The sequence below is a fragment of the Palaemon carinicauda genome, chromosome 1 (genome assembly GCF_036898095.1).
Source record: "Palaemon carinicauda isolate YSFRI2023 chromosome 1, ASM3689809v2, whole genome shotgun sequence".
Classification (NCBI taxonomy): domain Eukaryota; kingdom Metazoa; phylum Arthropoda; class Malacostraca; order Decapoda; family Palaemonidae; genus Palaemon; species Palaemon carinicauda.
The window spans coordinates 283927257-283952139 of NC_090725.1; the positions used below are offsets into that span (position 1 = coordinate 283927257).

The following is a 24883-nucleotide window of genomic DNA, read 5'->3' on the forward strand; positions in this document are numbered from 1 at the left end:
TAAGCTTCGAGAATCTCCTTCGAGGCAAAGTGGTGGAGGTAAACTCGGACAACACCACGGCCTTGGCGTACATTTCCAAACAGGGAGGTACCCACTCACTGACGTTGTACGAGATCGCAAGGGACCTGCTCATCTGGTCAAAAGATCGAGGCATCTCCCTAGTAACGAGGTTCATCCAGGGCGACTTGAACGTCCTAGCAGATTGTCTCAGTCGGAAAGGTCAAGTAATTCCAACCGAATGGACCCTCCACAAGGATGTGTGCAAGAGACTTTGGGCGACTTGGGATCAACCCACCATAGATCTCTTTGCAACCTCGCTGACCAAGAGGCTTCCAATCTATTGCTCTCCAGTCCCGAACCCAGCAGCAATACATATACAGTAGATGCCTTCCTCCTAGATTGGTCACATCTGGATCTTTACGCATTCCCACCATTCAAGATTGTCAACAAGGTACTGCAGAAATTCGCCTCTCACGAAGGGACAAGGTTGACGTTAGTTGCTCCCCTCTGGCCCGCGAGAGAATGGTTCACCGAGGTACTTCGATGGTTAGTAGACGTTCCCAGAAGTCTTCCTCTAAGAGTAGACCTTCTACGTCAGCCACATGTAAAGAAGGTACACCAAAGCCTCCACGCTCTTCGTCTGACTGCCTTCAGACTATCGAAAGACTCTCGAGAGCTAGAGGCTTTTCGAAGGAGGCAGCCAGTGCGATTGCTAGAGCAAGGAGAGCGTCTACCATTAGAGTCTACCAATCGAAGTGGGAAGTCTTCCGAGACTGGTGTAAGTCAGTTTCCGTATCCTCGACCAGTACCCCTGTAGCCCAAATAGCTGATTTTCTCTTATACCTGAGAAAAGGACGATCCCTTTCAGCTCCCACTATCAAGGGCTACAGAAGCATGTTGGCATCGGTCTTCCGGCATAGAGGCTTAGATCTTTCCAACAATAAAGATCTGCAAGACCTCCTTAAGTCTTTCGAGACCTCTAAGGAGCGTCGTTTGGCTACTCCTGGGTGGAATTTAGACGTGGTCCTAAGATTCCTCATGTTAGACAGGTTTGAGCCTTTACAGTCAGCCTCCCTGAAAGATCTCACTCTTAAGACACTTTTCCTGGTATGCTTGGCCTCGGCTAAAAGAGTCAGTGAGCTTCATGCCTTCAGCAAGAACATCGGGTTTTCGTCAGAAAAAGCTACTTGTTCTCTGCAACTTGGTTTCCTAGCCAAAAATGAGCTACCTTCTCGTCCTTGGCCTAAATCTTTCGATATTCCTAGCTTATCGGAGATCGTAGGCAATGAACTAGAAAGAGTCTTATGCCCTGTTAGAGCTCTCAAGTTCTACTTAGCTTGTACTAAACCTTTACGAGGCCAATCTGAAGCGTTATGGTGTTCGGTTAAGAAACCATCCTTACCTATGTCAAAGAATGCTTTGTCATATTTTATCAGATTGTTAATATGAGAAGCTCATTCACACTTGAGTGAGGAAGACCGATCTTTGCTTAAGGTTAAGACGCACGAGGTTAGAGCTGTAGCAACTTCCGTGGCCTTTAAGCAAAATAGATCTCTGCAAAGTATCATGGACGCAACCTATTGGAGAAGCAAGTCAGTGTTCGTGTCATTTTACTTGAAAGATGTCCAGTCTCTTTATGAGAACTGCTACACACTGGGACCATTCGTAGCAGCGAGTGCAGTAGTGGGTGAGGGCTCAACCACTACAATTCCCTAATTCCATATCCTTTTAATCTGTCTCTTGAAATGTTTTAATGTTGTTTTTATGGGTTGTCCGGAAGGCTAAGAAGCCTTTCGCATCCTGGTTGATTTGGCGGGTGGTCAAAGTCATTTCTTGAGAGCGCCCAGATTAGGGGTTTGATGAGGTCCTGTTGTATGGGTTGCAGCCCTTGATACTTCAGCTCCTGGGGGTCTGTCAGCATCCTAAGAGGATCGCTGGGCTCCGTAAGGAAGATGTACTTACAAGGCAGAGTAATCGTCTAAGTCGACTTCCTTACCAGGTACCGATTTATTTTGGTTTTGTTATATTGATAACTGTCAAAATGAAATAAAAAACTCTTAGCTTATACGATGTAAACATATTTAACTCTGGTGTCTACCCACCTCCTTGGGTGTGAATCAGCTATTATATTCACCGGCTAAGTTAAATATTTAAAAATGATATTTTAATTATAAAATAAATTTTTGAATATACTTACCCGGTGAATATATAAATTAAACGACCCTCCCTTCCTCCCCAATAGAGACGCAGTGGGATGAGAAGAAATTGAGTCTTTGTTTACATCGAGAGTGGTATCTGGCCGACAGTTGGCGCTGGTGGGCACACCCGCAACCTGTATAGCGATCGCTGGCGAGCTTTTACTGTATGTGTCTGTCGAGCAACAGAGTTGCAGCTATTATATATTCACTGGGTAAGTATATTCAAAAATTTATTTTATAATTAAAATATCATATTTTAGTACTTACGAAATAGTGCATAGATGAATATACTTTCCCATCTCCCCTCTATTTTGCAAACCCGAGGCATTTTGAAAGGTCTATTGACAGAGGATGTAGACAAGGGGTCTTATAAACAGCTTAGAACTGAAAGATGTATCTAGCGCTGATCCTAATCTAGGGCATAGTAAAAGGTCACTCGGTAGTGTTGATGAGTGTTAACATTACGGTAGTGGCTTATGTCAACAAGCAACGGGGTTTCTGTTTCTTACCCCCTTTTGCCAGTTACCAGTGAGTATACACTCATGGTCACAGGACAATGGAGTAGCCCTGTCCCTGTCGGCATGATTTATTCCAGGGAATTGGAAGGTCATCCCAGACAATCTTGAGTAGTTCAAATCTAGTTGTGGGCTCTGAATGGTTTTTGAGTCCTCTAGTGGTGAGGGAACTCCTGACTTTGTGGGGTTCCCTGATAAAAGTCATGTTTGTCACTCACCTCAACAACAGACTGTTTATAACTCACCAGTGCGGGGACCAAGTAGCAGTACTGGGGGATGCATTTCAACACCTGTGGGATGGCTCAGTATTTATGCCTTCTCATTGTTTTATCGCTTAAAGAAAGTGATCAGCAGAGCCATCATCACACCCAATCTCCACATCACTCTAATAGCACCCAAATAGCCGCATGCAGAGTGATATCCAGGACTTCTAAAGAGAGAGCTTCCAACTTGGTACAGTCTCCTATGTCAACCACGTGTGAAGAAGTACCACAATACAATGTGCTGACTGTCTTTATGGTTGAAGGTTATCCAGCATCTCCTCAGAGAGAAAGACTTTTCGTGACTAACTGCGAAACGACTGGATACCTCCAAAAGAAGGTATCCAGAAATTGAAGATTATTCTTTATATAACCTCTTAAAGCTCCTATGGTAATGCCAACCACTCCACATTGGATTTATCCTCAGAAACCTATAGGCCTACCTCAAGCTTTTACTTTACCCCTGTTTTCTTTCATTCCACTGTCCATAGAATTGGTAAGTAGTAGTAGAGATATATCACCTTCATTTCATACCTAATTACACAAGAATAGTCATTTTTCAGTCCACATGCTCTACCAGAAATATATGCTTTTATCACAAGATGCCATTCTCTTTCACAGCTTTTTTCCAATTTGCATGCAGTATGTTGGTTTCAGTTGAGTTTTATGTATAACTATTGTTTTCTGCATTTCTTTCCAAAATGTTCATTACACTCAGCTATTGGGAGCCGACTTCTGTATTCCTTAGTAATAACTTTTAGTTCTCTTCCAGTTATTTTTTTTCAATTTTTAATGGTCATGCAGTATCTAAAAGTTGAATAAATTAAACTAGATAGTGTAGCCTATTATAAGGTTATTGGAGATGAAAATGATAATTCCTTTGAAGTCGTTGTATTAAATGGTGATCTGTAAGAGACAAAGGTATCACAATTAACACTCCTTTTTTTGGTGAAGGATGTTGTTGCATGTTGAAATTCTGGATATGGGAGGTTTTTGGGACTTTTAGAAAATTGTATAAAGTTAATTTTAAGTTATGTTGGTAAGTATAATGAATATTCCAATTATCATCTATTGTAAGATTTTTTGTTTTTATTACTTCATGATATACTAATAGATTAAGTGTATTATAATTTGATTAGTTATGATAATCACAGGTAGTTGAGCTGCTACTATTGAAATTGTGAAGTACTGTATTAATAAATATGCAGATACTGTTAAAGTTCTTTATGAGCTTAGAGTAAATATACATTTTAATTTACAGACTTTCCGACCAAAAAAGAAATTTGAGCCTGGGACCCTGAAATATTCCCTTCACAAGCAGGCACAGGCATCTCTGAGCTCAGGGATTAATTTACGCTCCGTTGTGTCCTTACCTCCTGGGGAAGATTTGACAGATTGGATTGCTGTCCATGGTATGTCATTTTTTATTTTTTTTTAAATCTAAGATACAAGTTAATATTAATTCTTGAATATTTGGTGTAAACAGTTTTGTTGTACTGTACTGTATACAATGCATGTAATATTTGTACCATTTGATCCTGCTTTATGATTAACAGAATTTTAATGATTAAATTTATTTCTACACTCACCTGATTTTAATATGGCTTTAACTCAAAGCTTGTTGATGTCTAACCCAAACTGAAAATATCCCATTCTCACTCCTTGGAAAATGGCTTGCCCTCTGGGAACCACCACATCATCTGGTTGTTCATGGTAACTAAAAGTAGTCAATGATGCAAAAAATAAACTTTTCAATTCTCTAAGTCAGAAACCACATCACTAGTGTGTTGACATCACTAATCAGTGGATAGGAGGGGGACCATGTATAAAAATAATAGATTTTATTTTTAAGATTGTTTATTTTTGCAAAACTCCCCTGATGTTCATATTGCTGTTTTTCATGCTCTAATGGAGGTGTGATAGTGAAAGAATGAGACAAGAAAGTTACAATCTAGATCAATGTTTCTCAAACTGGGGTCCCAGTCTTCTGGGAGACTGCAAAGGTGTCACTAATTCCTGTTGTTATATCATCCCCCCACATAGACTATAATTAGGATTATAGTCAGCCCTCCCTTTATGTGAGTTTATATTAAGCAATTTCGCTTATATGCGACACAGAGAACCACAATACCTATTACGGGAAAAAAAATAAAGAATTCTCGTAGCGTGATGATTTGAAATAGCCCTCGCTCCTTTGCACTGGGCTTGCTTTGTGCCACTTTCCTCTCTCTCCACCCAGCTCTCGCTATATAATTTATCTTTATTGTGGTAAAAAATTACAGCTGCTATATACCAGTTCAGGATGTGGTATGGGTCATCAAGAACACCATGGTGTTCACCAGGATCTTTTCCCTTGTTTCAGTCTAGGCCCGAAACAGGTCTTGGTATACTTAAGCTTGAACCTGTTCACATGATTGCCTTATGAGGTTGTGAAAGCTAGCTCTCTTGTTTTAAGACAATTCTCTTGGTAAGCCCATCAGTGGCAAGGACTGCTGTGAAACCTAGCCTCCCTTGAGCATCTACAGTACAGTAGTTTCAATCAGTCAACTTCGGATGCAGTCCATATAATGGCAATGCAAGGCCTTTCAGTCGTAAAACAAGGTCCCTCCTGGAGTGGTGTTCCGATAGAGGAGATGAAAGATAGAGCCTGAGGGATGGTTTAACGATACCAACCTCTCGAGAGGTACATATTTTCTGTTTTCCCCTCATTTAGGTTGGGGAGCACCACTGGCTCCAACGCAAGAGTGTTAGGTCATTGGTCTGAGGTAGATAGGAATGGCCACATGAACGTGCTAGAGTTTAGGCTACCTATTTTGCCTTCTAGCAACTGCTTCTGTCTAACCACTTGGTAGTGTTGTTAAGCAACAATACAGTACTGTACCACTGTAGAGTAGTACATTACCTAAAATAAGGAAATACTATTTTATGTCACAGAGTTCATGCAGATAATTTCTGTAGCGATCATCCGGAGGATCAGTGGCATGTCTCGCAATACTTACCAAGTCTCTAGCGTGCACATGAGACTGTGCATATTTGCCAGGTACGGCTTTTCTTTTTAGGTGTGCAGATCCTGCTTTGGATAGAGAGCAATGCAATCTCCCTGTCAGGACATCCTTCTCAATTTATCAGGCAAAATGGGCCTTGCGTGGTTAGTATCATTGGATGGGGTGTCTCTCCCTTTGGAACCTCTATACCCCTGATAGCCTAGTTTGCTGTTGTCCGAGAGGTAAAACACTGTTCAGTTTCAGCAGTGAAAGGCTATAGCTTGCCATGGAGACAAGAGTCAAGGCTGAAAGCAGGTGAAATTTTCCTCTTTAGTAGAGCTGTCTATACACACTCCAAGCTGGAAATAGGTCTGCCCTTCGTCTAAAGGGAGACCTTTACCCTGGAAGGTGACCAAAGAGGAGGTTTTGTGTAAATAGCTTTCCTTGGCGATGTGCCAAAGCTGTCTCTGGAAGTGGTCTTTGTTCTCGCTCAGACCTCAACCAGGAGGGTGAGAGAGAGCTATGGTTTCTTCTGCTACATTGCTTAGTCAAGAAGATGGAGACAAGGTCCCTTTCATTTCTGGCATTTTGGCCCAGGCTCAAATACACTGATACCTAGTACCAGGTCACATCTTGCCAGTTTAGTTTTAAGAAGGGAATGAATCTACTTCCCAGGTAGTTTGTCCCCTGGAGGAACTTCTATCTGTCAGTGATAGGAGGGTGAGGAAGAAAATGACTAAGATCACAATCTTTGCATAAGCCAGAGAGGTCACTGATTGTGTTTCAAACCTTCATCTTCCTCCCAAAGTAGGACGCATCCCGAAGCTCATGATGTCAGGTGTGTAAGCCTAAGAACCTTCTTGCCATTTAGAAAGATCCTTTCTATGACGCAGGTTTTACAACAGGCCTCTGGAAGCGTCAAATTCCTTCAGCCCACTACTGACAAGATGTGACACCTAGGTTCCTATAGAAATGTTCTCCCAAGACTCTGTAATAGCCATTCAGCAAATGGTCTAGCTACTTTACTCCTCTCACAGGACCTTTTAGCAGTTGATTGAGGGCAGAGGTTACGGTTTTAGTCTGGGGTGGATGTAAAAGAATGATTGGCTCATTCTCTTCATCTTCCCCTTTCTGTGGTCAGCTGGTTTCATTGATTGCAGGTAGCCCCATGTATTGGATAGCTATTATTGTACATATTGTATTTTAAGTGTTATGTCCCACATCCCTTACTATGGGGAGTGTCTAGCTAAAACATAGTGTGTGTACTCTTGTATTATACCTGAGACATAGTCACAGATATGTTTTTACACTCGCTTACCCTTATTACGCAGGCCGTTAACCTGCTGCTATTGTCAAGTCACTGGTTAACGATGTGTTAGGATTCTCACTCCCTACGCATTATCATGCTCAAGCGTAGAAATCCCGGATAAAGATTTCCAGCCACTTGGAAAGGGGACTTCCAACCACCTTATGATGAGTCTCCTATGCAAAGAACAAGTGTTTGTATTCATGTCATAACTGATAAAAAAATTTGAAAGTAATTTGTATTCTAACTAACTATTCAAATCTGAGTTATTTACTCAAATTTTACCTGTCATTACCTACCCCTGGAAGTCCTGTATGCAATCGAAGTGGAGTCGTAGTGAGTGAGTGAAAGGGCGGTGCTTTCCCACTATTGAATGCCTATGTGGTTGTTGACACTTTTTAGAAGTTCTAACAGCAGTGTTCGAGCTTTGCTGAAGTCATACTCCTATATAAAGAACTCAGCTTTGCATAGTTAGGAAAAAGACGAATTACTGTATTGTACTTTAAAACTTGTCATTTTAGTCTCCATGTGTTTTCAATTTTTTCTAAGTTATGCAAAATTTGTATTTTCAGTGGTTGATTTCTTCAATCGTATAAACCTGATCTATGGAACAGTTTGTGAATATTGTACAGAAAGTTCTTGTCCCACCATGAGTGGTGGCCAAAAGTTTGAGTACTTATGGGAAGATGGAGACGTATTTAAGAAACCAACACCCCTTCCAGCACCGCAGTACATATCACATCTTATGGACTGGATCGAGAAGCAAATCAACGATGAGCATATGTTCCCTGTGACTGTAGGTTAGTATATATCTCGTACAAATATTTATATTTATTTTTTTCGCTGGAATTAATGCAGAAGTGCTTAGCTCTCTTGCCATTTTATTCATTGAAATTATTTGGGCATTATGTTTAGAATTTTTATGACATCCTTCATAAGCATTTGAATGTTCAATTTTTTCATACTATATTTGAAGTTAAATGTATGTTCAATACATGTAGTTGTATTAATTTCCTACTCATTTTTCAGATGTACCGTTTCCCAAGTCATTCAATCGTCTTTGTAAAAAGATCCTTACCAGACTCTTCAGAGTATTCGTTCATGTTTATATTCATCACTTTGATCGCATCGTGGCTATCGGAGCTGTGAGTAAATTTTCCTTATTAGCTCAGAATTTTTTCAATTACGTAAAACACTGTAATTTTATGAAATAGATTTTTTTTTATCCCATGTATACTTAATATATATAATGTGCATTATCACAAATTCATTTCTTCAGCACATCAATCCACTTGAAAGAAATGATGGACAAGTAGCTCTTGTAGGTTAGTGTAGGTGCCTGCTACCCCTTAGTTATTTAGTAGTTAACTTTATCATCTCTTGCGTCAGTGCTGTCACACTAACAATTCCAAATTGTGAAAAAAGTGAATTTATAAGGCGGTTTTGATAGTCTAGTACAGTTAGAGGTAGGAAGTCTGGTCAGAACACTTCCTTTCTAGGTACAGAGCATTTAGATAGTTCCATAAAGATAACTTGCAAGTGAGTTTAAATGTGGTTCTAGGTTATAATTGGTTTCTAAATTAAAAAAAATTATTACTAAATAAAATCTCTCTCTCTCTCTCTCTCTCTCTCTCTCTCTCTCTCTCTCTCTCTCTCTCTCTCTCTCTCTCTCTCTCTGTACTATAAGGATTCATCTCTATTTTTCCTTTCCTTATCTTAATGCGTAATCAATTCTTTTGGGGGTTAGGACCTAGTTGCTTTCAATCACCTAACCTGTGGAAAACTTATAAATTGTCTGACCCTAGTGAGAGTACTGACCTCTTAAGATTATCTGAGAAAGACTTAGAGTGAGTAACAAGACAATCAAAAGATTTGATACTTATGGTATAGATAGGAGGCTGATGGCTAACGACAGAACCCAATACTCGGACACGAGTGGGCGCCGACGACGACGACATTTAATATATTTACTTAACAATATAATTGGAGGTGAATGATGTGAAAAAACTGATATTGAAAGTAATACTATGATGAAAGTAACTCTCTCTCTCTCTCTCTCTCTCTCTCTCTCTCTCTCTCTCACATACACAAAAGCTAATATATACTTTTCTAATTACATATACCTTTGCTACTTGTTATTCCAAGTTTACCCATATTTTTTAAGCACCTTAGGCAAAAGAAAAATGGGGGACATTTATTATCCCCCAATTGTGATTTTTTGTTTAAAAAGTTCAGATCAGATTATTCCCATCTTTGGAGGCAATACCTAAGTAACTTTGGTCTGTGATACAAAACAGATAGAAAGAAAAGAAACGGATGCCTTGTCTTGTGACATTGCAATTATACTAGTTATGAAGAAAAATAATGTTAAGGTAAAATCTATGGAATTTGTATCTCTTTTTTTTATTGTAAGGTTGAAACATTTTCTTTTGAGAAAATACTGGGAGTTTAGATAAAATGTAGTTAGATATAAAATCAAATATTTGAAAATTTTCATATTTGCTTATACCATATACAGTATGAAAGTAAATTTTTTTCTGAAAAGAAATTACTGAAAGGTATTATAAAAGAGATTACATCAGATCTGAGAAACACTAGTCACCCTTTTTTATTTAAAGTACTGTATTTGAGTTAAAAGATTTATACGATAATTTCTCCTTTTTAAACCCAGTTAAGGGTGGGGAAGAAGAAAATCTTTGGCTGTGGGAGGATGGATAGTAATCTCTCAAGTGTTATGTATCCTTTTTGCTAGTTTATCAATATATTATTTCCTAGATAGTTTTCAATGGTACATAATTAGATATAAGTTAATCCACAGATAAAGAAAGTGGATGGTACTGTTCTATTTACAAAATGCTGTATTGGTTTATATCTGACATCTTCAAAAACAAAAAAAACAGAGCTATGAAAAACACGACTGAACCTTCCCTGGTGCTAAGGAGGAATGAGGAAGGGAGCGTGGGGAGGGGTAGGGGTGAGGGGAGGATAGTCGTAGTAGAAGGCAGCAGTCGGGTGTAGATTGGCACCTCGTAGTTCCTGGGGATGTTGAAGAAGGAGAGGTCTAACTGGTGAGGGACTTATGGTCGTGGTTCTTACACGCCCCAGTTACTATACCGACACTCATTAGAGTGAGCGAGCTGGGTTTATTCCTGGCATTCCATGCTTCTTTTTTCTCTGGTATATTTAGCAGTATTTATGCCTTAGAAATGGTGCTATATGGAGCATTTCACTGGGCGACACAGGTCCCTCGCCCAGAAATAGATTTTTCCTTCGTCAAAATCCCTTTTTCACTGACCAAATGATTAGACAAAATATAAACTACTTTCACCTCTATTAAAGTATTTGTTCTTGATTACAACTACTGTATAGACTTTAAATTGAACTCTTAATTCTATTTATTTCTTTCCAGGAAGCTCATGTGAACACATGCTATAAGCATTTTTACTATTTCATAACACATTTTGACCTTGTGAACCGAAAGGAATTTGAGCCCCTAAAGGACATGACAGCAAAGATCTGTCATGACAATCCAGAGCAGCAAAGTGATCCAGACCCTAGAAGACAGTAAGTGTACTTTTTCATTATTATAAATTACTGTAGTTATACAGTATCATAACAAGTTTGAAGCTAACATTTTAACCTTGCAGGAATGTAAACCCTAATTTTTTGTATACCTGATAAAAATCGATCAGTATTCATGAAAGCTGTTGCAAATTTTCTACGAAAATTTTGTTTTGAGAAATCAGTCTAAAGGTTTTTTTTTATAAAGATTGATTGATTATACTTTAATATGCATAAATATGGGCTTTTATCGTTAATTTTCCTTACCATTGGGGATTATAGGGATTATTCATCATATTTCAGACTTATTTACTAAGCAGTGGTGAGCCCATTTCCTCAAATCCAAAGTACAGTGATACCTCGGTACTCGACCATAATCCGTTCGAGATCCGTGTTCGACCTCCGATTTGTTCGAGTACCGAATTTTTTTTCCCCATAAGAAATAATGGTATATATTCTATTCCGTTCCCAAGCACTCGAACAGGCCCAAAATATTAATAAAACGTGTACCTAAACAACAATAATTATCTAAATGTGTATGAAATTGGTCAGAAAATCCTATAAAACAATTTTAAACCATTTACTGTACTAAAATAAAACTATTTTAAACCATTTTCTGTACTGTAGTGAACATACCTTTGAGCAGCGGTTCGATGGCATACAGGGATGGATGTGGAGAGGATGGAAGGGGGAGGTTACTGCTTGGAAGGAGAGTCCCCTTCCATGATGTGGCGGGGTAGTTCTCCTTCAGGAGTTGTTTCTCTCTCCAATGAAAGGGTGGGCAGATCTATTTCAGGGGTTTCTTCTCTTCTTTGTCTCTTCTTTGGAGGAGAAACAGGCTTTGATGTAGCAGCTTTCTTGTCTTTTGTGAAAAACTGGTCTATTGTTAATTGTTTCTTCCTCCTCTGCAGTATTCTTCGAAAATGATACATGACACTATCATTAAACATATGCACTGCCCGGTTTGCTACTGCAATTTCTGGGTGGTATTTTTCAGCAAAAGCCTGCACATCTGCCCACTTGGAACAAATTTCATTGATGAGAGAACTTGGAACATCCTCCCTTACCTCATCCTCTTCTGAAGATTCCTGCTCCACAATCAGATCCTGCTGCTGTTGTTGTTGCAGGTGCAACAATTCCTCCACAGTCAACTCGGTAGAATGGCTTTCTACAAGCTCATCAATATCATCCTTGTCGACCTCAAGCCCCAAACTCCTGCCCATGACAACAATTTCCTCAACGACATCAGTGTCATCAGAAATTACAGGGGTAGCAGTGCTTGGACCCGCCTCTGGTTGGAAACCTTCAAACTCCCTCTCTGTGACACATGATGGCCACAGCTTACGCCAGGCAGAGTTCAATGTCCTATAGGTCACACCTCGCCAAGCTTGGTCAATCATGTTAACAGAGTTGAGGATGCTGAAGTGTTCCTTCCAGAATTCCTTTAGGGTCAACTTCGTGTCACTGGTCACTTCAAAACACTTTCTGAAAAGGGCCTTGGTATAGAGTTTTTTGAAGTTTGAAATGACCTGTTGGTCCATGGGCTGGAGTATGGGAGTAGTATTGGGGGGCAAGAATTTGATTTTGATAAAGCTGTATTCTTCTTTCAAGTCATCCTCGAGACCTGGAGGATGTGCAGGAGCATTGTCCATAACCAGAAGACATTTCATTGGCAAGCTCTTTTCAATGAGGTAAGCCTTAACCTGGGGGGCAAACACTTCGTTTATCCACTCAGTAAAGAATTGTCTTGTGACCCAAGATTTAGTGTTCGAGCGCCACATAACTGGTAGTGCACTTTTACAAATATTATTTCGTTTGAACACCCGGGGGTTGTCCGAGTGGTACACTAACAAGGGTTTGATCTTGCAATCGCCACTTGCATTTGCACACAGCAACAATGTTAGCCTATCTTTCATTGGCTTGTGACCTGGCATCTTCGTCTCGTCCTTGGTAATGTACGTATTGGCTGGCATTTTCTTCCAAAATAACCCAGTCTCATCACAATTAAAGACTTGTTGTGCGATCAAATTTTGTTCATTTATGTACCGATCGAATTCCCCCACGTATTTATCGGCTGCAATTTGATCCGAACTAGCTGCCTCCCCATGCCTAGTAACACGATGAATACCTGTTCTATTACGAAACTTTTCAAACCAACCCCTGCTCGCTTTAAATGTAAATGAATCACTTTCACTGGTACTCGGACTTTTCTTCACTAATTCTTCATAGATATGCAACGCTTTTTCACAAATGAACGCTTCACTAACACTTTCCCCGGCCAACTGTTTTTCTTTAATAAATATTAAAAGCAACTTTTCCATCTCCTCAATCACTTGTGGCCTTTGCTTAGTTACCGCCGTAACTCCCGTTGCAACATTCGCCTTCTTAATCATTTCTTTATGCTTTAAAAACGTAGAAATGGTCGACTTCGCCATTCCGTATTCTACCGCTAAATCGGACACTCGTACACCATTCTCATATTTCGCTATAATTTCCTTCTTCAACTCGATCGTTGTTCGCACTGTTTTCCTCTTCTCCTTCCCCTTAACACTCATTACTTTCTTGGGACTCATTATGAAAGCTAAAAAAGCAATTAAAAGCACTGAAAATCACTAAATCACAACGAATGCTGATCGCGCGTTGTCTGAGTGACGCTCTCGAGAGAACTGATGCTTCCCGAACAAGCGAGAGTGGCCGAGATGGCGCGATCATCACAAAGCCCATGCGGTCGTCACGTGTTCGGCTGGTCGAGTACCGAATTTTTGGTCGAGCACCGCAGCAAAAATTTCTCGAAAATTTTGGTCGAACTCCGAATTGTTCGAGTATAGAGTCGTTCGACTACCGAGGTATCACTGTATTTACGTTAAATGTACCAAATGCCTGCATGAGTAAGACAATGATAGCATTTATATTCTCAGCTCCTTATTTTCTGGACAGATTTTACACTTTAGGCATATTTAGTTTTTGTTTGACTGCATCTTTAAGCATAATCATAACATGAAAATTCTGAACATATAAACAACACTATCGAAAAAAGAATTTATATTCTCTTTCTGAGTTTATCAGAAAAATTGTGCTCTTGAAGTTTATGGGATACTTACATGGTGTAAATATCTTTCCCCTCAATTTCTTGAAGAAAAATGAAATAAATAAGAACCATGGGATTTTCCAATTTGTAACTACATTTCACATTTTGAAATTTGTCAATTTTTGTTACTGTACAGTATATTTGCTGATTTCTAATTATAAATTTCACATTTTGACTTGAACTTTTCAACATTACACAGTATATGGTAATTTCTAACTGGAGTCTACATGGAAAATTGTTTTCATCTTTAGAGTCATTTATCAAATAATTTCCTTGTAAATTTCAAAGTATCTAAATTCCTTGACATATATTTTGATTTTGTAATAAAATTTCTGGGATTTTTCATACAAGCGTCTTTGTAAGTGTTCTTTGTAGAGTTTTGACCGTGTATTCTTTATTGAATTATGATTGCTATTGTTCACCATCAAGTTTACAGTAACAATACAGTACAGCACCTAGACAATGGCCCCCAAGATGATAAGAGGGATGTTAGAAGGAGATGATTACCATAGAGGCAAAAAATTATTGTTGAGATCTATGAACAAGGTACACGTTTGGTAGACTTTGCTAAAATGTGCAATCGTACAACGTGACAATTTGTACGAAGGTAAAGTAAAAAGAAAAGATTAAATCAGTGGATATTGCAAAAGGACTGCTGAAATGGATTAAACAACGGCCATATGGTTTTGATAATGTAGAAAGGTTTCTTCTCATTTGGATCAGTGAGAAGCAGTTAGCAGGATAAACTATTACTGAGAACATTATTTGTGAAAAAGCAAAGATATTGTATGTTGACCTTGTTAAAAAGGAGGCAGTCATATCAGCAGACAAAGATGTGGGAACCATTGCCTTGTATTTGGCGTGCTGTGTGTATAACGAATTCTTTATAAATATTCCCTAAGTTTGATAATGAATATTCAAGCAAACTTTGAAGTTTGAAATACTTTATATTGTTTTAAGTAACTTGAGCATTAACTTGTGTTTAACCATTGCAGAAACTCTGTCGTGGGGAGTCGGACGTGAAGGTGTAATAAGGAAAAGGCCGTCATGTTTCGTCTGGTTACGAGGTTGAACCATTCTGGTGATGGTTTGTGTCTCTAGAGATCAGTTTGGTCATTTATAATGAGTTTTGTAAGTTTTTATTATTTAAGTTGCCATATATAGTTTCAATAGTCCTAAATTTTTAGATAAATCAGTGCCATGGTGTACAAATTTATTTCGGTATGATTTTTAGAACATTTTATATTGGCTCTCCTTTTTAACATTCTTTTTCACCAGTTTCCATGTGCATTTTAAAATGAAAAAATAGATATTCTTGAAATATTGGTAAACTTTGTTTTAAGCTTTAATCCTGTAGATATGATTTTGTCATTTAAGCTTTACCATTGGGTAAGCCTAAGGATCTGATCTCTCTTTAGCGTATTTATGTTTCTTGCCCTTTAGAAGCAAAGGTCTATTCAAAAATTATTTTTATATTGAAGCAGGCATAAGAAATTAGGTAAGAATCTCATTGACATATAAGATAGAATATAGCTTGCATGGAATTGCAGGAAAAGTATGGTATTGTTTTGGAGTTTTAATGCACAGTGTTATAACTTGCACTTTGATAACGATGCGAATGATCAGAGTCGAGAACTTTGATGATAAAATTTTATATTCATTTTTAAATTGGTGTAGAAAAAATTTTCTATCAAGTAATAATAAGGGTTAAAAATCTGAATTGTTCTTTATCCTTTTTCATCCAAAAATAAAGATACAGTATATTGGATAGTCCCTCTAAAATCTACCAGTTTTGCAGTTGTAGTTTTCCTAAAAGCTCTCCCGATTTTTGTGTGAGCCTTTTTTATAATATAATGTATATGTAGATATATTAATACTTTGAAAATTGACTCTTTCAATGTTGGTAGGATTAATTTTGCTTTTAAAGTCATATGTTTATCTGTGTCATCAGTCAGTAAATATACGAATTATTTATCACTCGAGACTTAAGGGCATTTAAGGATATTGATTTACAGTAGTGTACAGTATGTACTGTTTTTGGCTTTTTGTTTTCTATAAAAGCAATGTGATTACAAGTAGAGCTTTAGAAATTAAAAGTTATTTTTAAGATTTGCTTATTTGACAAATGTAGCTCATCAATTTTTGATTTTCCAGGAACACACTTAGCAAAATGTCTTGTGGTTTTGAATTCTCATAGGCATATTTTTTATATATAAAGAAATCTGTTTCACAAAATATACAAAATTAAACAATTTTTATGTATAGTTTGCCAATGTTGTCAAAAATGAAAAATTTTGAATTTTAAGATAAAGTGCTCAGTTGTTTCTTAGTGAGGGGAGCTACCTCCTAGTGAGTTAATACCACTATTTCACTCACTAGGTTTCTTAAAATAGTTGGTCATTCTTTAGTACAGCTGTCCGAGTTAGAACTGGAGACTTATTTGGTGTTATATTTTCTTATTATTGCATCCAGAAATGTTAAGAAATAATTGTTGTAGTCTGCATTGCCTTGTCAGTTCTGTTGAAAGATATTAAATCATTGGATTATATTATCGTCAGTTTCCCTAATTACATTTACAGATACCCTTGCTGTGCTGTATTTTCATTGTGTATCAAATAAATAGCTCATGCTATTTTGCATGCTTCCAGATATTTTTCTTGATGTTTTTAATATTTTCTTATTAATGTTAACTCATGTCCCTTTTCTATCGAGTAAATACAGTTTGTCTATTTCAATGTCTTATTTAAATGTTGAACTGGTTTATCATTGTTTTAATAGTACTAAAATCACAGTCACCCAGTTACACTTTCATTGTTAGGAATGGAAATACTAGTAGACTCCCTTTGTGTACTTTGCAATTAGATTTTATCATTACTTTTAACACCAATTCTCCTTTTTTCTATGGAAATAACATCTTGCTAAAGGCTACAGGTCAAGTATTAATGACAGTCCTACCCCACTTATGTGGTAGGATTACTAGAATAGATTCTGAATTCAAAATTCCTCCTTTTGATCATCTCCCACAACATTCAGATACCATCAGCCTCTCACTGGAATCTTTGTTCCCAATTCATCACAGATGAGCATCTGGCTTTTTCTACACCAGTACACTTATCAGTAATAGATATATGGTTGTACAGTATGTCTTAGTTTTTAAACAACTTTTTAGCTTGATATTTCAGACAAAATGTACTAGGAGCCTAGTAAGGCAATGTTCTTACAAATTTTAGTGGTAGCTCACCTCTCTGTAACCACTGTTAGTACTGAGATAGTTATTTTAAATGGCTTGCTTTCTCATGACTGACTAGTTAAAAAGAACTTAAAGTAGTCCGATATGTATTTGGTTACATAATTATAAAACATCAATATTGGCTTTTCATAATTTTACACATGAAGGTATATTGTACATATATATTTGTTTTTTTTTTTTCAAAATACAAGAGTCAAATGTCAAAAACTACTGTATAAGTAAAGGATTTTCTTTTTTCCACTGAAACACTAAAAATCCTGTAATATCTAATATTAAGGTTCTTTTATTAAAGGGGGCTGGCTGGTTTTGGAAAGGAAATTTTTCTTTATTGGGATATCACCCTTATGTTTACACCCAGAAAATAAAGACCAAATTTACACAAGTTTCAGTCCTAAATATACTTTGTGACCTCTTAATTTTTCAATAATTTTACAGTAATTAAAAGAGATTAATATTTCTACTCTGATAACATAGGAATAGACAGTAGAAAACATGTTCTTCATAAATTATATTGATATTGTAGAAAACTGATACAAAGACCTTGAAATAAAGATTTTAGCAAAAATTATTGGTTTGGAAGATAGTGTTGACTTTTTATTTTTGCCTGTCATTTTGATAAGAAATCTGACAAATTTTATCCTTTCAAAAGTATGGCACTTTAATTTTCTTACCAGCCAGACAGTTATAGTACTATTATGTGGAGTTTAATTAAACATAACAGCAGCAGTTTCAAGTTTTATAGCTGTATTTTGAAATATGCCTGCCTAAAGCTGGGCAATCCTGGCCTTAGGCTGAAAGAAAATGTGTCATTAGTCTCCAGTTTGTTATGAGATTATGGAAAATCTATAGTTAAAAAATCCATGACAATTTTTGATAATTCTATTTACAGATATTTGGGTATCTCATAAATCTATGGAAGTAGTTTCAAAGTTTTCTTTTTCCTTCCAAATTTCACCAGCTTGCCCCCTTTACATAGTACAGTATATCTGGACTTGAGCTGGTAGATATCTGGCATTAAATGAAATTTTTAAAATTTCTAATGTGGATAGATATCAAGACCAGGTATAGTTTTACAGTATTGTTGATCAAAATTGTTTTAGGTAAATAGTAGTTAAGTAACCCATAAAAATTGAAGGTCCTCCAAATTACGAAAAGAAAAGGAGAATCGCAAAATAAAACTACTCTACGAGTGGATAAACACTTAAAGTTTAAGTTAACCTCTGCTCTGAAGTTATTTGTGAGTAAGCAGTATGAGGTGGTTAATTTTATAAAATGCGATTTTATAAGGGTATATATGTCTTATAAAAGTTACAAGCCAAATATATTTACTAGCATTATACATGGTTAAAGGCAGTAGAATGATGGTTAATTTGACTTCAGTGAGTAAAACAGTAGTTACATATGTTAGTGGATCATTATCTTGTGAGAAGTCACTTGTTTCCCCCAAGCTCTAATTCACTACATTTCTAGATCTGGTTAGCAGTAGATGTTTGCATGTGTTATCATCCTATCTTCAGTGTTTTTGGCTTCATTGTTTCTCATTGACCATTTCATGACTTTTAAGCCAGTATTTATATTTTTACTATACATGTTTAAATGATTCATTCATAAACATTTCATGTGGGATGGAAGTTTGTGTGCTTTCTGGGTTTATGTTTTTTATCAGAAACTGGTGAATGTTTACAGAAAACATAGAGGGTCAAGAATCTTCATGAAGCAAACCCTATGGATTTTGGATCCCCTGGGGAATGGGAACTGGTTACTGTTTTGCAGATAACTTCCCATTATTATCTTCTATACTCTTGTGATATAATTGCCAACCAGGCATGGAAGAATTTACAACTCTGGATTCAGAAGTAACAGTTTAATAAAGAAATGCAGGATAGATGTGATTAATGATGAGTTTCTGTAAAATTAGGGCTGAGTTTTGTGGCTTCTAGTTTAGATGCCATAAAGCAGATAGTCTATTTGTGCCCTCTTTACCAATACCCTAATCACAAAGTTTATTCAGATCGAAAACTTAAAGGGGTCCTTTGATTTGAAATATTCCTACTTACGAAAATATCAAAGGTAAACTGGGAGAAATACCTGTACAATTTTTATACTCATTGTTGCTTCTTATCCAGCACCTTGGTATTCATGAGCATGATAGGTCCAGTTACTGTCCATGTTCATTTGGAGGATATTTTTACGCTTGGTATCTTAGTCTCTGCAAAGTCTTAGTTGAGAATTAATATGGAATGACTACATAATGCTCTCTAAATCCCTTGTAGCACTGGTTTTTGAAGACTTGAGGCTGACATTAGGCTATTACAGAAGCAGCTGGAAAGAGTGGCTACAGCCAGACTTTTGTGTAAGATCTTCAAAAGGGAACTTCTTGTTTTTATTATATAAACTATTATTATTATTATTATTAAATGCTAAGCTACAACCCTAGTTGGAAAAGCAGGATGCTATAAGCCCAGGGGCCCCAACAGGGAAAATAGCTCAGTGAGGAAAGGAAACATGGAAAAATAAAATATTTTAAGAATAGTAACAACATTTAAATAAATATTTCCTATATAAACAATAAAAACATCAACAAAACAAGAGAAAGAGAAACTAGATACAACAGTGTGCCTGAGTGTACCCTCAAGCAAGAGAACTCTAACCCAAGACAGTGGAAGGCCATGGTACAGAGGCTATAGCACTACCCAAGACTAGAGAACAATGGTTTGATTTTGGAGTGTCCTTCTCCTAGAAGAGCTGCTTACCATAGCTAAAGAGTCTCTTCTACCCTTACCAAGAGGAAAGTAGCCACTGAACAATTACATTGCCGTAGTTAACCCCTGGGGTGAAGAAGAATTGTTTAGTAATCTCAGTGTTGTCAGGTGTATGAGGACAGAGGAGAATCTGTAAAGAATAGGCCAGACTATTCGATGTCTGTGTAGGCAAAGGGAAAGAACCGTAACCAGAGAGAAGGATCCAATATGGTACTGTCTGGCCAGTCAAAGGACCCCCTAACTCTCTAGCGGTAGTATCTAAACGGGCGGCTGGTGCCCTGGCCAACCTACTACCTATTGTTCTATAGAAAGCTTATAAGCTGTTTTTATAAGTATGTTAATAAACCCTAATGTAGAAGTCTTTTTTAATGGCTTTGATATCCATGAGAAAATAAGCGTGTCCCAGAATGTTCATCATTTTAGGGACCCCATAAGATAATCTTTTAGAATACCATCTTTTTTAAGGTTAAAGAAATGGATCCCACAGCATTCAAGTTAGTTGGGACACTTTTTCAGAATATTAAAGGTGCATACACATTACTAGCTTGCATTATTATTCCATCTTTCATTTTTGTCCACTTATGATAATGTAGCAATCAGTAACTAATAATATTCTAATCCATTGGTAAATAGACCTCATTAACCATTTGATTGCCAATGAACGTATTCTTCTAGGAACTATTAGCCCTTTTAGTTCCATTGGACATTTTACTTCTATAGTTTCTAGTTTGTTTCTTTTCCTTTTCTTATTTGTGTATGAAAATTTACTAGATAATTTAAATACTACACTGTATCAATTGAAAATATATTTCTATGTCTATATAATGAAAAATTTAAATTCTTACTTATTAAGAGTTATTGTGTTGAAGTAAGTTAAATAAAATGAAGTATAAAAAAGGGTTCCTGGCACTAGAGTAACATTTTTTTGGTGGTGAGGTGATGTGATTAAAATGGTTAATTGGCATACCCTGTATACAGTATGTAGGTGCTAGAATCTATATATGGAGAAAGATAGTCACAGAAATTTTTCTTTAAAAATCTGGATAAACGTAAGTTTTTAAAGATGTGCCAGTATCTTTAATACAGGTGTATTACTAACAAATAGCTACCCCTTTCCCTTCAGTTTATGGCCAGCACACCTATATCGGTCACAGAAACTTAAGGATTGTCTTGCTTTTGAGACAAGACTTTTCAGCCCTTATGACTACGGGATCCTTTATAAGCATAATTTGGCGCTGTGTTCTGCCTTTAACCAGGTGTAATGATGACAGTAAAAGAGTAAAAAATTAAGTATATGAAACAAAAATTCTTTTTAAAATTGTTAAAGATTGTGTTATGTAGTCAAATTTTATATATATGTTCAGTAATGTAATTATACATTTAATGCAACATCATTACTGTGCAGCATTAGTTTTAAAAGAAATTGAGATTTACCTGAATATTTTTTTTTTCTACATACCTATAAAAGATCAATTTTGTATGACATTTTATTTTGGAATTTTGCCTCTAGGGTTTTAACACTTTGGTAAGATCTCAGATAATGATTACCTTAGTATTTTGTCCCAACATTTTATTTGCTTCTGCATAATGTCATATATGTGTGCTGTAACTACATACCTTAATGTATATTATTTGAGAAATATCAAGCTCAGAGGAAGCTCTCTTGTGTTTTTATCATCCAGTTCTTGAGATTCCTGGATCTTGATTGCATTTTTAAATGGAAAATTATTAAATGAAGTTTCTATGTAAGAATGACTTATCATTACCTTTTAGTTGAAGCAAGATTGATTATTTAACTTATCATAACTACTATTACAGCAGTTCATGTGATGGAGATATTATGCCATAAGGTAAACACAGGACTGTGCCTTGAAATATAGTTAAAATATCCACAACTACATAGTATTTGATATTTTTTAAAGCAGGAGCTTTTGCACCCTTTTGAGCATGGTTCATCAAAAAGCTAGTGGTGCTTGTTGGAGATTTTGCAAAAACTCGTTTGCTGTATTTTGATACTGTTAATACTTTTTACGAGCTGCCAACGCAAGAGCCCATGCCTAGCATAAGGCTAGGCAATCAAACAAGCAAGTAAGTTTGATACATACATACATATACCAAGGCACTTCCCCCAATTTTGGGGGGTAGCCAACATCAAACAAATGAAACAAAAAAGGGGACCTCTCCTCCCTACGTTCCTCCCAGCCTGACAAGGAACTCAACTTAGTTCGGCTGGTACTGCTATGGTGCCACAGCCCACCCTCCCCCGTTATCCACCACAGATGAAGCTTCATAATGCTGAATCCCCTACTGCTGCTACCTCCGCGGTCATCCAAGGCACTGGAGGAAGCAGCAGGGCCTACTGGAACTGTGTCACAACTGCTCGCCATTCATTCCTATTTCTAGCAGGCTCTTTTGCCTCTCTCACATCTATCCTCCTATCACTCAGAGCTTTCTTCACTCCATCCATCCACCCAAACCTTGGCCTTCCTCTTGTACTTCTCCCATCAACTCTTGCATTCATCACCTTCTTTAGCAGACAGCCATTTTCCATTCTCAACATGGCCAAACCACCTCAACACATTCATATCTACTCTAGCTGCTAACTCATTTCTTACACCTGTTCTCACCCCCCCTACTTCGTTCCTAACCCTATCTACTCGAGATACACCAGCCATACTCCTTAGACACTTCATCTCAAACACATTCAATTAATGTCTCTCCTTCACTTTCATTCCCCACAACTCCGATCCATACATCACAGTTGGTACAATCACTTTCTCATACAGAACTCTCTTTACATTCATGCCCGACCCTCTATTTTTTTACTACTCCCTTAACTGCCCCCAACACTTTGCATCCTTCATTCACTCTCTGACATATATCTGCTTCCACTGCACCATTTGCTGCAACAACAGACCCCAAGTACTTGAACTGATCCACCTCCAAGTAACTCTCCATTCAACATGACATTCAACCTTGCACCACTTTCCCTTCCCGTACATCTCATAACCTTACTCTTACCCACATTAACGCTCAACTTCCTTCTCTCTCACACCCTTCCAGATTCTGTCACTAATCGGCCAAGCTTCTCTTCCTCGTCTGCAACCAGTACAGTATCATCCGCAAACAACAACTGATTTACCTCCCATTCATGGTCATTCTCATCTACCAGTTTCAAGCCTCGTCCAAGCATTCGAGCATTCACCTCTCTCCTCATTCCATCAACATACAAGTTAAACAACCACGGCAACATCGCACATTCCTGTCTCAACCCCACTCTCACCGGAAACCAATCGCTCACTTCATTTCTTATCCTAACACATGCTTTACTACCCTTGTAGAAACTTTTCACTGCTTGCAACAACCTTCCACCAACTCCATATAACCTCATCACATTCCACATTGCTTCCCTATTAACTCTATCATATGCTTTCTCCAGATCCATAAACGCAACATACACCTCCTTACCTTTTGCTAAGTATTTCTCGCATATTTGCCTAACTGTAAAAATCTGATTCATACAACCCCTACCTCTTCTAAAACCACTCTACTTCTAAGATTGCATTCTCTGTTTTATCCTTAATCCTATTAATCAGTCTCTACCATACACTTTTCCAACTACATAACAAACTAAAATGCAGATTTTTTTTAACTCAGATAAAGATAAGAATAGATTCAGGGTGCAGTGGTATTATTTCTATAAACCTCTCCTGATGTTCATATTGCTTTACTCCCAATATTCTAATGCCTCTGGTAAAGCAATGGTACTGACCAGCATTTAACAATAATAACATGCTGTTCATGATGTATCTCTTCTATAATTTAAAAGCCAACATGGGACTTACATGACATGCTCTAGATTTAGGGTATATTTGAGGCCCAGCCTGCCTTGTTTCCAAAACTAGCCTAACTCCTGAAGTAGCTAGTGGTTCTAGTGTAGCATTTAGTAAGGTTTCTGAAGGTACACGACACATCCCAAGTTTGAGATCTTGTAGAATTTACAAGGCTGAAGACTGAGATGGTAGCGTGGATCCTTATATCCCTCCTCTCGTTAAAGAAAAAAAAAAAACCACTTCTAAGCAACAGCATATCCCTTATTTGCAGGATGGTAGTCTGGTGTACCACGCATGTTTCATGCGCGCTTGTACACTAACGTTATTGCCTTTTTATATCGAGCTTTTCCCTGCACTGATAACAGAACCTGTTTAAGCTTGTCTTCACATGTATTAGTCTGAATTTTGTGACACACTTGCTCAGAACTGCTTGTATATCTTGTATTAATTAATGAATTTTTGTGACATTCATGCTCATAAGTGCTTGTATATAAACTCGTTATCTGTTGAATAAAGGTTAATTCACCTCGCCTCTCTGTTAACAACCACCTCACACATTGGATATCATGTATCAGATTCAACAATTATAGTTGCTCAGGTTTCTAAAAAAGTTGGGGTTATGATCTGTGTTTAAGTGTCTTACTGTTGTCAATTCAGAAGATTTTTTATTTGAGGCTACTAATAGAAGTCCCTTTCCAGATTGTTCCAACAGAAATTGGAACTCAATCTTGCCTCATCTTAAAGAATGAAGGTCAGATATGGGGAGATTTTGATGGACTATGATGTCTTAAGGAGAAATTTATTCTGATAGGTCCCTTACCATGAGACCTTTGCTATTTCATCTCACACTAAATTGTATTGAGATTCTTTAACTCAATGCAATCTTGGTTTTCTTGATGTAGAACTGGATTTAGCTACTAAATTCTATGGGTAAATATCAATTAAATCAGGCTTCTGGTAAAGAAGCAATGGGAATGTCAGGTGAGTACAAAACTAAGGAATTTTATTAATGAAATTCCAAATTTTCCTAACTTGCATCACAATTTATGTTCGTAGACATATATCTGTTCTATGTTCACTCATGCTAGTCTTTTATTTCTCTCTTAGAGATTATAATTTTTGTTAG

The 24883-nt window shown here is 37.2% G+C and overlaps 1 protein-coding gene across 4 annotated transcripts in view; it reads left to right on the plus strand.

The window, feature by feature from the left end:
* Mob3 (MOB kinase activator 3) overlaps positions 1-15965 on the plus strand; it is a 76675-nt gene extending 60710 nt beyond the window's left edge. For all 4 annotated transcript variants that reach the window (XM_068391661.1, XM_068391668.1, XM_068391676.1 and 1 more), the window contains 5 exons: positions 4235-4385; positions 7836-8063; positions 8293-8408; positions 10673-10827; positions 14908-15965. In XM_068391661.1, coding sequence (XP_068247762.1) covers positions 4235-4385; positions 7836-8063; positions 8293-8408; positions 10673-10827; positions 14908-14935 — 678 coding nt within the window. In that variant the 3' untranslated portion in view covers positions 14936-15965. The remainder of the gene's footprint in view (positions 1-4234; positions 4386-7835; positions 8064-8292; positions 8409-10672; positions 10828-14907) is intronic.
* Positions 15966-24883: the final 8918 nt, after the last annotated feature.